Genomic DNA, 13,064 nt, shown 5'->3' with positions numbered 1-13,064 from the left:
GGGTTTCACCATGTTGGCCAGGCTGGTCTGGAACTCCTGACCTCAGGTGATCCACCCACGTGGGTCTCCCAAAGTGCTGGGATTATAAGTGTGAGCCACCGCAAACGGCCTATAATATTTTAAAATTGTTTTTAAGTGAGAGAAGGGGATATGCTAGGAGGTATGCCAGCTCCAGAAAGCACATTGCCTAGAATACTATGGTAAATAAGTAGATTTTACAGAGAGGACAATGAGAAATTAATGAAAGATTTTAAGCAGATAAATAAAAGTCAGATTTGTGCTCCCCAAACCACAGCTACCTTTAGGGATGACAGCTTAACGTTTAATATAGAATTTAAGAGACAAAGATAGGTTATGTGATTTGCCTAAAGTCACTAAGCGAATAAATGGCAAAACCAGCTGGGCGCTGCAGCGCGGGCTATGATCGCTCCATTGCACTCCAGCCTGGACGACAGAGCGAGACCCCATCTCTAAAAACACACACACACACACACACACATATATATATATATATATTTTTTTTTTTTTTTGAGACAGAGTTTCGCTCGTTGCCCAGGCTGGAGTGCAATGGGGCGATCTCGGCTCACCGCAACCTCCGCCTCCCGGGTTCAAGTGATTCTCCTGCCTCAGTCTCCCGAGTAGCTGGGATTACAGGCATGCTCCACCACGCCCAGCTAATTTTGTATTTTTAGTAGAGACGGGATTTTTCCATGTTGGTCAGGCTGATCTCGAACTTCCGACCTCAGGTGATCCGCCCGCCTCGGCCTCCCAAAGTGCTGGGATCACAGGCGTCAGCCACCGCGCCCGGCCTAAAATAACCATTTTTAAAAATCACAATCATAAATGGCAAAACCAGGTTTTTTGCTAATATGATCGAGGTGAAACATCAAGTTAGAAATCCCCTAATTAGCTTTCCGAGTCCTCTAACCTCGCACACTCTAATCTCACCGTTGGGAAATACATGGGGGTAACAACCCTGCAAACGCCTGAAAATACGGTTATCTTTAGAATTTACGAAGATAAATGTGATTAGGCACATGTGGAAGAAGTTCAAGAGACTGTAAATGAGGGAGGCCAGGTTTCGCGACTATTAAACCAGGTGGCTTTTTCCTTCAGCATCCCCAGAAGTACGAACGCGACTACAACAGCCGGCACAAATGGGATCATGCCTGAAGTACCCATGGGGCAAAGTAGAAAGAGCAGCAGGAAGCCGCGGGTAAGGAGAGGGGATGCCTGTGTGCTCACATGTAAAGAGAGAAGTAAGCCACCTACTCACACTCGTACTTCCTATTGACTGGCGGATACTTGGCCTTGATCGCCTTCTGTTCTTCAGTCAAATTGTAATCTCTAACATCTTCCTCTTCCTGCGCCATGACTGCAGGATTAGACACTCTACTTCCGCCCTTTATCCACCGGACTTCGGCCCAGAGTTACTACTTCCGCTCTAGACTCGGCCCCTTGGCGCACACCCTTAAAGGACCACACTCCTTTCTCGGAGTTGGCTGTTGACCTACTTTAGTCCCTACCCTGCCGCTTGGATCGCATATTTAAAAAGCCAAAACCCCATCTTCTGCGCTTCCTTCATTACTAGTTCTTTCCAAAGACTAACGAAAAACGTTGAAGGGCACCTTGAATGAAACCCGTCTGGGTCTGACTGGCGAGGTTCCTTCCCCCGCTTCACCCCCAAAATTGATAATTAGACCCGAAGGCATTCTAGATTTTTCATCTCAGTACTCTGAAAGGATCGTAAGCTTAATAGCCTTCAAGAAAATGGCTGCCCTCTTGCCGCGGGAGTGTGCGGACCAAACCTCTCTCACGTGACCCTGACCGGGCGCAGTCCCGTCAACGCCGGCGCGCGCAATCGCTGGAAGTCGGCTCGGGGAGGCGTGGGGGGAGGGGCGGAGCGCGCGCCTCGGTCCCCGCGGAAAGCTACTCCGCGCGTCTGGATTGGTCGCGAACGCGGCTTCCCCGCCCATCCCGCCATTAGGAGCGCTCCGATTGGCTGATGTTGGCGCGAAGGTGCGCGAGTCAGCCCTCGCGCTGGGGGCGCAGGAAACAATAGAGGCCGCGCGCACAGAGCGAGCTGTTGCAGCCTCCCCGCCCCTCCCGCAACGCTCGACCCCAGGATTCCCCCGGCTCGCCTGCCCGCCATGGCCGACAAGGAAGGTGAGGGTGCCGGGGCCGACCTAGGAGGGCAGTGGGTGCCTGGGCTGAGCCGCGGCCTCGACATGGCCTAACAGTGAGGGCAGGCCCGAGTTTGCCGAGTGCAGTCCCTGGTACTGAAGGCGTGAAGAGGGAACTCCCCGCGGGGCGGGCTAACGGCTCGCCAGTTCCCTGGGACCGATTTCGGTCGCAGCTGGCTAAGCCAGCGGTGGGGCCCCCGGCCAGTGTTTGTTCCTCTTCCTGCCTCCGATATCGGTTTCTCGGCCTCTGTTCCGAGCGTGGGGACACCGCTTCCTACCCACAAGGCTCGGAGCTCGGGCCTCCTCGTCGGGCTTGTGAGTTTCGGCGCGCGCGAGCGTGCTCCGAAGGCCTGGCTGGCCCCGTGGCCTGGAACGGGTAACGGAGTGTTTGGCGGGGATGGCCCGAGGAGTTTCGGCGCCGCGAAAGTGGAGAGTGTGGATGCCTCTGCCGTGGGGATTTAGACAAATCACCTCCATTTCATGGTCAGGATGTAGGAGTCATGCAGGTGGCTTTGCAGAGGATTACCCGGTTTCCGTTTGTTTGCTAACTTAAATTTGTTTTAAAAAATTTTAGCAGCCTTCGACGACGCAGTGGAAGAACGAGTGATCAACGAGGAATACAAAATATGGAAAAAGAACACCCCTTTTCTTTATGATTTGGTGATGACCCATGCTCTGGAGTGGCCCAGCCTCACTGCCCAGTGGCTTCCAGATGTAACCAGGTGACATGACTCTCCCGAACGTTATTTTGATGTATTTTCAGTGTAGATTTCTCATATTGATTTTCTTTTTTCCGCTCTTCAGTCACCCGGAGAAGGCATGTGATCAAAACCTCTTGGTGACATTTTTTTCTAGGCCACAAAGTAAGGCAAAATAACAAAATGATTTTGTAACTTACCTGACAAGAGAAAACATATTGGCGTTTTTTTCTCAATACTGAATTAAATACCTGTAGCTGATGATAATACCTGTAATAATAATGGCTGTACCAAATAATAGTACAAAACTTGTCAACTTTCAAAAAGTATTATGGTCAGGAGCAGTGGCTCACACTTGGAATCCGAGCACTTTGGGAGGCCCAGGCAGGAGGCTTACTTGAGGCCAGGAGTTGGAGACCAGCCCTGGGAATACCCCCGTCTCTACTGCCCCCCACACAAACAAAGAAAAAATTATTACTATGAATCTAGTCCTTACAACAAAACTTTTTTGTTTTTCTTTTTGAGACAGAGTCTCACTCTGTTGTCCAGGCTGGAGTGCAGTGGCGCGAGCTTGACTCACTGCAACCTCTGCCTCCCAGATTCGAGCGATTCTCCTGCCTAAGCCCTCCCAAGTAGCTGGGATTACAGGCACCTGCCACCATGCCTGGCTAAATTTTTTTTGTATTTTTAGTAGAGATGGGGTTTTACCATGTGGGACAGGCTGGTCTCCAACCCCCTGACCTCTGGTGATCCGCCCGCCTCTGCCTCCCAAAGTGCCGGGATTACAGGCGTGAGCCACTGCACCTGGCCTCAACAAAACTTAATTTGAATTCTCGTAGTATGTCATGGTACCTGCCTTCAAGGAGCACATTGTCTAGTTGAAGTGGCAGATATAAACTAATAATTATAGTTATGTATGGTGACAGCAGTTGTAGAGAGATAATTAGGGTACCTAGAAAACACCTGAAGGTGGAATGGCTTTCTTATAAGGGGTTTGGGCATAGTGAGGGCTATAAAGATTAATCCCATGTTTCTTAACGTGTAGGTAGCTTATCTCTAGTAGAGGGGATAAAATAGTTTGCATTTATTGGGGCTGTATTTGGTGCCACATATCGGGGATCCAAATTAGTTATAATTAGCATAAAAGTGGTACAGATAAAATTATCAGAGGAAGGAAAATTTGCCTCAATTTGCCTCATTTCTTAGGAAGAAATGACAATGCAAAAAACAGAGGAAGGTAAATTTAGATGATATTAACATAGTTTTAACAAGACCATTGTGCCATTTGGAATAATGGATTTTCTGTTACAAAACTAAGTTTTCTGAATAACATTCAAAAGCGATTGTGTGCTAAGTAAATTCCTTCAAAACTTGGATCTTTAAAAGTTAAGATAATTGCAAAATGTTATTAGACTATGATGTAGCTCAACAAATGATAGAAATTTGGCAGAAATTATACTAGTAACTTAAGAATGAGGCTGCTACCTTTACAGTGGCATAAGGAAAAATAGGGAAATGTGTCCTAGGGATGTTACACAAAACCATAGTAAAAACCTAGAAATTGGGAGTTAGAAGCTGCTTTGTGTTTTTTTTTTTTTTTTTTTTTTTTTTTTTGAGACGGAGTCTCGCTCTGTTGCCCAGGCTGGAGTGCAGTCACGTGATCTCTGCTGACTGCAACCTCCGCCTCCCGGGTTCACGCCATTTTCCTGCCTCAGCTTCCCAAGTAGCTGGGACAACAGGCACCGGCCACTACCCCTGGCTAATTTTTTGTATTTTCAGTAGAGCCGGGGTTTCACCGTGTTAGCCAGGATGGTCTCAATCTCCTGACCTCATGATCCACCCGCCTCGGCCTTCCAAAGTGCTGGGATTACAGGCGTGAGCCACCGCGCCCGGCCTAGAAGCTTCTTTATCCCAGGAGTTCCCACATGCAATTGATCATCAGAATTGCTTGGGGGATTCAGGATAATTGGAATCATTTCTGTCAAGAGTTTTCAGTGGTAATTCAAACCATTTAAGAACTTGTGGGCTGGTCATGGTGGCTCACACGTGTAATCCCAGCACTTTGGGAGGCTGAGGCAGACAGATTGCTTGAGGCCAGGAGTTCCAGACCAGCCTGGGCAAAATGGTGAAAAGCCCGTCTCTACTAAAATTACAAATATTATCCGGGCATGGTGGTGCGTACCTGTTAGTCCCAGCTCCTCGGCGGGGGCTGAGGCAGGAGGATCACCTGAGCCTTGGGAGGTCAAGGCTGCATTGAGCTGTGATCCTGCTACTGCACTCCAGCCTGAGCTAGGGAGTGCCACCCTGTCTCAAAGAAAAAGAACTTGTGGCAGAGTACTTAATGAGAAGTGTACTGGAATGGTGATTCCACATTTACTATGGTCATATGCTAAATTGTGCTTATTGGACTAGTGGATCACAAATACTGGCCATCCCATACCTACTAAACATTCTAGAACCCCTACTTTTCAGAAACTTCCCAAGTAATATAATAGAATGACTAGCTAGGTTTCGAAAGCAAGAATTAAAGACTTAATTCCCCAAGGCTGAAATCTGTACTGTCATCTTAGTAGTTTTCTGCATTAGCAAATCTAGATAAATAATGTGAGAATTGTTTTTTGTTGTTGTTGTTGTTTTGAGACGGAGGACGGAGTTTCACTCTTGTTACTCATACTGGAGTGCAGTGGCATGATCTCAGCTCACTGCAACCTCCGCCTCCTGGGTTCAATCGATTCTCCTGCCCCAGCCTCCCAAGTAGCTGGGATTACAGGCACCCGCCACCACACCCAGCTAATTTTTTGTATTTTTAGTAGAGATGGGGTTTCACCATGTTGTCCAGGCTGGTCTCGAACTCCTGACCTCGGGTAATCCACCCGCTTCGGCCTCCCAAAGTGCTGGGATTACAGGCGTGAGCCAGTGCACCTGGCTGAAAATTGTTTTTGAGACAGGATCTTGCTCTGTTGCCCAGACTGGGTTGCAGTGGCACGATCAGAGTTCCCTGCAGCCTTGACCTCCTGGGCCAAGGAATCCTCCTGCCTCAGCCTCTGGAATAGTTGGGACTACAGGCACACGCTACCATACCTGGCTAATTTTTGAAAAATTTTTTTGCTATGTTGTCCAGACTGTTCTTTAACTTCTGGGCTCCAGTGATCCTCCCACTTTGGCCTCCCAAAGTGCTGGGATTACAGACATGAGCCACCGTGCCTGGCCCTGTTTTTGTTTTTTAAGATGAGGATTACTTACAAGCAAGCAGCCCTGATGCAGTGTTTACTTTTGTGTGTGTTCTTTTTCTGGTGTTTATCAGATCCGTTTCCCCCCTTTAAAAAGAAAGAAAAACCACGGTTGTAGTTCTGTAACACTGTCCTCTCCTTCATTCTTTTTCTGGTTCTTGTCTAACCTTCTACATACAGGTAATTCCAATTTTCTGTTCATATCCCTCTTCATTTCTTTTCAGTGTAATGTAGAAGCTCTCAAAGCTTTGCCTGTGACATCTGTGCAGAAGAATTCCTATTGATATCTTTAGACCTAACTTCTCCAGAGCTTTTCCTGATTTTTCTTCTGTCTGCCCATGTCTTCCCTGGTATATCTTACTGGCTTCCCCAGTTTGACATGTTGTAAATGGAATTATTCCTTACGTGAAGGCCTTACCCCAACTTTCTCTCCTGTTGTTCCTGTTTCTTTTCATCATAATTGGCTTTGGTTTGACATTTTCTCTTTCTCCATTTTATAGGCAGTCAATTTATAAACCCCAATGAATTCTGGTTGTGTAGCATCTTTCCCATCTAGGCCAGGGGTTCTCAAAATTTTATATGCATCATAATCAGCTGGAGGTACTGTGAAACAGTTAGTTGTGCCCCACCTTCTAGAGTTTCTGATTCAATGGGTCTGGAGTAGATGTGAGAATTTGCGTTTCTAACAAGTTCCCAGATGATGTGGACGCCCTTGACCCAGTATGGAGTACAGAATGCCTTAAGACGGCATTCAGAACACTAAATAGTCAGTTTTAATCGGCTTTCTCTCCCACTGTGCTTTCCCATATCAGAAGTCAGATTTGGACTTCAGCATACTTGTTACTTAGTAGCTGTGTGATCTTAGGCAAATTGTTTAATTTTCTTTCTTTTTTGAGACAGGAAGTAGTCTTTCTCTGTCACCCAGGCTGGAGTGCAGTAACACGATCTCTGCTCACTGCAGCCTCCGCCTTTCGGGTTCAAGCGATTCTTGTGCCTCAGCCTCCCAAGTAGCTGGGATTAGCCAGCCGCCGGTTTTTTTTTTGTTTTGTTTGTTTGTTTTTTGAGACAAAGTCTTGCTTTTTCGCCCAGGCTGGAGTGCAGTGGCACCGTCTTGGCTCACTGCAACCTCTGCCTCCTGGGTTCAAGCAGTTCTCCTGTCGCAGCCTCCTGAGTAGCTAGGACTACAGGCACCGCTACCACACCCGGCTAATTGTATTTTTAGTAGAGACGGGGTTTCACCATATTGGTCAGGCTGGTCTCAAATTCCTGACCTCAATTAATCCACCCTCTTTGGCCTCCCAAAGTGCTGGGATTACAGGCGTGAGCCACCATGCCTGGCCCAGCTGCAGGTTTTTTGAGGTCAGGAATCATGTCTTAATCGTCTTTGTACTTCCATCGCGTTTGGAGCAATGTGTCCATTGATTAGGCAGTTAATAAATGTTTGAAAAATTGGTTTATGTTATTTACTCTTCTTTCCCTTTTTCATTCTTTTCAATTTCTTTGCACCCTTTCCCCTTCTTTCCTTTTTAATGAAAGTTTTAGTAAACAAAATTATTAGCATACCCAACAATGGTTTGCTTTTCCTCCAACCTGTTGGTAGTGAGTGAGTAGTTAATTCACATTTTATTCCATAAAACGTTTTACTTTTTCTCCAGAGTAATTAAGTAGAAAATATGGCTCTTGGCCAGGCACGGTGGCTCTTGCCTGTAATCTCTGCACGTTGGGAGGCTGAGGTGGGTGGATAATTTGAGGCCGGGCGTTCAAGACCAGCCTGGCCAACATGGTGAAATCCCATCTCTACTAAAAATACAAAAATTAGCCAGGCATGGTGGCAGGTTCTTGTAGTCCCAGCTACTCGGGAGGCTGAGGCATGAGAATCGCTTGAATCCGAGAGCCAGAGGTTGCAGTGAGCCGAGATCGCACCACTCCATTCTAGCCTGGGCGAAAGAATGAGACTCTATTTATAAAAAAAGAAAGAAAGAAAAAAGACCCTTAATGACTTTTTCCCCTCTCTTAAAACCTGGTTGTAATAGTGACTTTTACATACATGCATATTGTTGACTTCGCCGTCTCCTGATGTTACTAATTTGAAAGTGACTATATATTGCCGTTACAGACCAGAAGGGAAAGATTTCAGCATTCATCGACTTGTCCTGGGGACACACACGTCGGATGAACAAAACCATCTTGTTATAGCCAGTGTGCAGCTCCCTAATGATGATGCTCAGTTTGATGCGTCACACTACGACAGTGAGAAAGGAGGTAGGAATCTTAAAGGTGAAAGAAGTAAAGATGTGTGGGTCATATCTTTTATGTCTTTGAATTATAAAAGTTATGTGCACTTTGATAAAGTAAACTCTGACTTTAGAAACAATATTTAAGGTTGAGGGAAAGCCTGAGTTTGCAATGGTAGGTATTTATATTAGAGTTTTAGGTATCAGAAGAAATACTTAACACATCCTTGGTTCTGTACCTTCACAATAAACTTCTCTCAGCTGGTGCTGGTGGGGAGGATTTCTGCAATTGAAAGAAGCAAAAATATATATTATTGCTGTACATTCTTGATTTTTTATTTTTTTACTCAGTCTCGCTCTATTGCCTAGGTTGGAGTGCAGTGGCACGATCTTCTCTCACTGCAACCTCCGCCTCCCGGGTTCAAGCGATTCTTCTACCTCATCCTCCTGAGTAGCTGGGATTACGGGCGTCCGCCACCACTCCTAGTTAATTTTTGTATTTTTAGTGGAGACAGGGTTTCACCAAGTTGGCCAGGTTGGTCTTGAACTCCTGACCTCAGGTGATCCACCCACCTCAGCCTCTCAGTGCTGGAATTACAGGCGTGAGCCACCGCACCCATCCATATTGCTATACATTCTTAACACAGGAGATAACTACCCCTAAGGAGGTGAAAATTGGTTTGTGTATGTGAGTAGGTGTAAATAATCTTACTGGTTGATTGTTTAAAGCACAGATATGCACAGAGGACATAGGATATCTATGGTATTAAAATTTCATGGGACTGGTGGGGAGGGAATAGTTCTTAAAAGAGTTCTTAGAGGAGCAATAGTAAAAAAAAAAAAAAAAAAGGTTGAGAAACACTAACTTAAATTACCCTTTCTAGGTTTAAAGTGGTAGAAATGACTTAACCATGGCACTCTCTATGTGTATAGAAACTAAGTTCCAATGAGTTGTTTAATTAGATCCTGTTTTTAGGCCATTGCCTAAGGGTTTAACTGCTCATGAAATGCTTACGCTTTCCTTTTTTTTTTTTTTTTTTTTTTTTTTGGAGATAGAGTCTCGCTCTGCTGCCCAGGCTGGAGTGCAGTGGCGCGATCTCAGTTCACTGCAACCTCCACCTCCCAGGTTCAAGTGATTCTCCTGCCTCAGCCTCCCAAGTAGCTGGGACTACAGGCATGCACCACCACGCCTGGCTAATTTTTTGTATTTTTAGTAGAGACAGGGTTTCATCATGTTGGTCAGGCTGGTCTCGAACTCCAGACCTCAAATGATCCTCCTGCCTTTTGTTCTTGTTACTGAGGCACAAATACTCTGATTGGTAGTGTGATAAATTGTAAAACTACATATATGTGTGTGTATATATTTATATTGTGTGTGTGTAAAATTATATGTATAATTTTACACAATATAAATGTGTTATATTTATATATAAACATACATATATATGTATGTATATGTAAAACTACATGCGTGTATATATTTATATTGTGTGTAAAATATATAATATAATTATATATAATTTTAGATAATATAAATGTATTATATTTATATATAAATATAAATTATATATGTAAAACTACACGTGTATATATTTATATTGTGTAAAATTATATATAATTTATATATACATATAAAATACATATAAATTTTTTATATATAAAATATATATAATTTTACACACACACACAATATAAATGTATACACACACATATATGTAGTTTTACATATATATATAATTTTACACACAATGTAAAAAACACACCCCTTCTCCCATATAATAAACCTTTCCCTGGCCAGGTGCGGTGAGTCACTCCTGTAATCCCAGCACTTTGGGAGGCTGAGACCAGTGGATCACTTGAGGTCAGGAGTTCAAGACCAGCCTGGCCAACATAGTGAAACCCTGTCTCTACTAAAAATACAAAATTAGCCATGCGCAGTGGCACGCACCTGTAATCCCAGCTACTCAGGAGGCTGAGGCAAGAGCATCACTTGAACCTGGGAGGCAGAGATTGCAGTGAGCCGAGATCTCACCATTGCACTCCAGCCTGGGCAAAAAAAAAAAAAAGGGAAACTCCGTCTCAAAAAGAAAACAAAAGAAAAACCTTTCCCCTGGATATCACTTAAATGGATGTATTGTGATGTATTGTTTTCTGAAGGATTTATCCTGTGTATTGGATCACTCATTCAACAAATATGTTGAGTAGTTTTGTATGCCAGGTATAGAATATGCAATATAGGTTCATAATTTGCTTTTATGGCCTAATATATCTGGGGCATGTATCTGTGTTAGTAGATGGAGACCTGCCTCCTTTTGATGGCTGTATAGTAGACCATAATTAACTATTCCTTACTGATAGACATTTAGATGGTTTCTAATTTTTTGACTTCAAAAGCATAGTTTTGCTATAGAAATACTTTCTAAGTAGAATGTTGTATCAAAGGGCAGGACCGTTTTTTAATATAATTGATACTGCTAAGTTGCACTCCAGAAAAAGATTTGAAGTCCCACAACAGCGTATGTATTTATGTCTGTTTCTCCATGCCTTTGCCAACACTGGACTCAGTAGAGTTCATTCTCAAGTTTACATTGCTTTTTTTATTTGTGATGTTGAGCTTACATCTGCTTATTTATGTTTTTTGCCCGTATTTCCTTTTGAGTTACCTCTTCATATAAGGTAAATTATACCCTCTCCACCCAATAAATAGGTGCAGATCATTTTCTTGTTTAACTTAAAATCTTAAGTCCTGTTATTGGTTAGAAGCTGTAAGTTGCTTTTTTAATGGAGCCTTGCTCTGTCACCCAGACTGGAGTGCACTGGCATGATCTTAGCTGACTGCAGCCTCCTTATGGGCTCAAACGATCCTCCCACCTATGCCTCCCAAGTAGCTCTGGCTACAGACATACACCACCATACCTGGATTTTTATTTTATTTATTTATTTTTATTTATTTATTTTTTTTTTGAGTCGGAGTCTGGCTCTGTCGCCCAGGCTGTAGTGCAGTGGCGCAATCTCTGCTCACTGCAACCTCCGTCTCCCAGATTCAAGCTATTCTCCTGCCTCAGCCTCCCAAGCAGCTGGGATTACAGGCGCCCGCCACCACACCCAGATAACTTAATTTTTTTTTTTTTTTAAGAGATGGCATGTCACTATGTTGCTCAGGCTGATCTGGAACTCTGGCCTCAATCTTCCCACCTCAGACCTCCCATTCAATGATTTCATAAAGTATGTGTTCATCTATTGTTGTCTTCTGGGACTTAAATGTTTGGGCCATTAAAACTTTTGTCATTTTGGTATTTGGTATGGAATCAGAATCCAGCCTTTTTTTCCTAAATGATTGAGTTTTTGTTGTTATTTTGAGGCGGAGTCTTGCTTTGTCACCCAGGCTGGAGTGCAGTCACACAATCTCGGCTTACTGCAACCTCTGCCTCCTGGGCTCAAGCATTCCTCCTGCCTCAGCGTCCTGAGTAGCTGGGATTGCAGGCATGCGCCACCATGCCCAGCTGATTTCCATTGTATTTTTTGTAGAGAGTAGGTCTCACCACGTTGCCCAGGCTGGTCTGAAAACTCCTGGGCTCTTGCAATTCACCCACTTTGGCTTCCCAAAGTTCTGGGCTTATAGGCATGAGCCACTATACTCAGCCAAAAAATTTTTTTTATTCAGTCAACCATTGATGGACACTTGGGTTGATTTCCGTATCTTTGCTATTGTGAATAATGCTACAGTGAACATACAAGTGCACGTGTCTTTTTTGTAGAACAATTTCTTTTCTTTTGGGTATATTCCCGGCAATGGGATTGCTGGGTTGAATGGTAGTTCTATTTTTAGTTGTTTTTTTTTTTTTTTTTTTTTGAGATGGAGTTTCACTGTTGTTGCTGGAGTAAAGTGGCGCTATCTCAACTCAGTGCACTCTCCGCCTCCCAGGTTCAAGCAGTTCTTCTGCCTCAGCTTCCCGAGTATCTGGGATTACAGGCATGTGCCACCATGCCCAGCTAATTTTGTATTTTTAGTAGAGATGGGGTTTCTCCATGTTGGTCAGGCTGGTCTCGAACTCCCAACCTCAGGTGATCCACCTGCGTCAGCCTCCCAAAGTGCTGGGATTACAGGCGTGACCACCATGCCTGGCCCTGTTTTTAGTTCTTTGAGAAATCTCCACAGACTGCTTTTCACAGTTGTTGAACTAATTTGCATTCCCACCAGCAGTGTCTAAGTGTTCCCTTTTCTCTGCAGCCTCACCATGTTATTCTTCAACTTTTTAATAATAGCCATTCTGACTGGTGTGAGAGGCATCTATCTGTTTTGATTTGCATTTTTCTGATGATTGGTGATGTTGATCTTTTTTTTTCACATTCGTTGTCTGCTTATATGTCTTTTGAGAAGTGTCTGTTCATGTCGTTTGCCCACTTTTTTTTTTTTTTTTTTTTTTTTTTTGAGACAGTCTTGCTCTATCGCCAGGCTGGAGTGCAGTGTGGCAATCTCGGCTCACTGCAACTTCCACCTCTTGGGTTCCAGCGATTCTCCTGCCTCAGCCTCCCGAGTAGCTGGGACTACAGGTCTGTGCCACCACACCCAGCTAATTTTTGTGGTTTTGGTAGAGATGAGGTTTTACTATGTTGGCCAGGATGATCTCCATCTCCTGACATTGCGATCTGCCAGCCTTGGCCTCCCAGAGTGCTGGGATTACAGACTTGAGCCACCACGCCAGGGTTTTTTTGTTT

General features: G+C 44.4%; 2 protein-coding genes across 12 annotated transcripts in view; one reads left to right on the top strand and one right to left on the bottom strand.

The window, feature by feature from the left end:
• ZBTB8OS (zinc finger and BTB domain containing 8 opposite strand) overlaps positions 1–2,330 on the bottom strand; it is a 30,737-nt gene extending 28,407 nt beyond the window's left edge. For 4 of the 10 annotated variants that reach the window (XR_008680905.2, XM_004025382.5, XM_004025383.5 and 1 more), the window contains exon 1: positions 1,277–1,411. Coding sequence is in view for 4 of the 10 variants with exons in the window: in XM_004025382.5 (XP_004025431.1) it covers positions 1,277–1,373 (97 nt within the window). In the remaining 6 variants the exon portion in view is untranslated. Of the gene's footprint in view, positions 1–1,272; positions 1,430–1,628; positions 1,753–2,186 lie in introns of those variants that run through there. The other 6 variants (XM_055391115.2, XM_055391116.2, XM_031000999.2 and 3 more) reach the window with 6 other exon arrangements.
• The window catches only part of RBBP4 (RB binding protein 4, chromatin remodeling factor), a 29,748-nt gene continuing 18,701 nt past the window's right edge, over positions 2,018–13,064 (top strand). Inside the window, exons 1-3 of one of the 2 annotated variants that reach the window (XM_019014687.4) lie at positions 2,018–2,166; positions 2,758–2,905; positions 8,228–8,373. In XM_019014687.4, the coding sequence (XP_018870232.1) occupies positions 2,151–2,166; positions 2,758–2,905; positions 8,228–8,373 (310 nt within the window). In that variant the 5' untranslated portion in view covers positions 2,018–2,150. Of the gene's footprint in view, positions 2,167–2,562; positions 2,667–2,757; positions 2,906–8,227; positions 8,374–13,064 lie in introns of those variants that run through there. The other variant, XM_063700673.1, reaches the window with a different exon arrangement.

This window comes from Gorilla gorilla, chromosome 1 (assembly GCF_029281585.2).
Source record: "Gorilla gorilla gorilla isolate KB3781 chromosome 1, NHGRI_mGorGor1-v2.1_pri, whole genome shotgun sequence".
NCBI classification, from domain to species: Eukaryota; Metazoa; Chordata; class Mammalia; order Primates; family Hominidae; genus Gorilla; species Gorilla gorilla.
The sequence above is the reverse complement of the archived record's forward strand: the minus strand, read 5'-3'. Positions and strand labels throughout refer to the sequence as shown.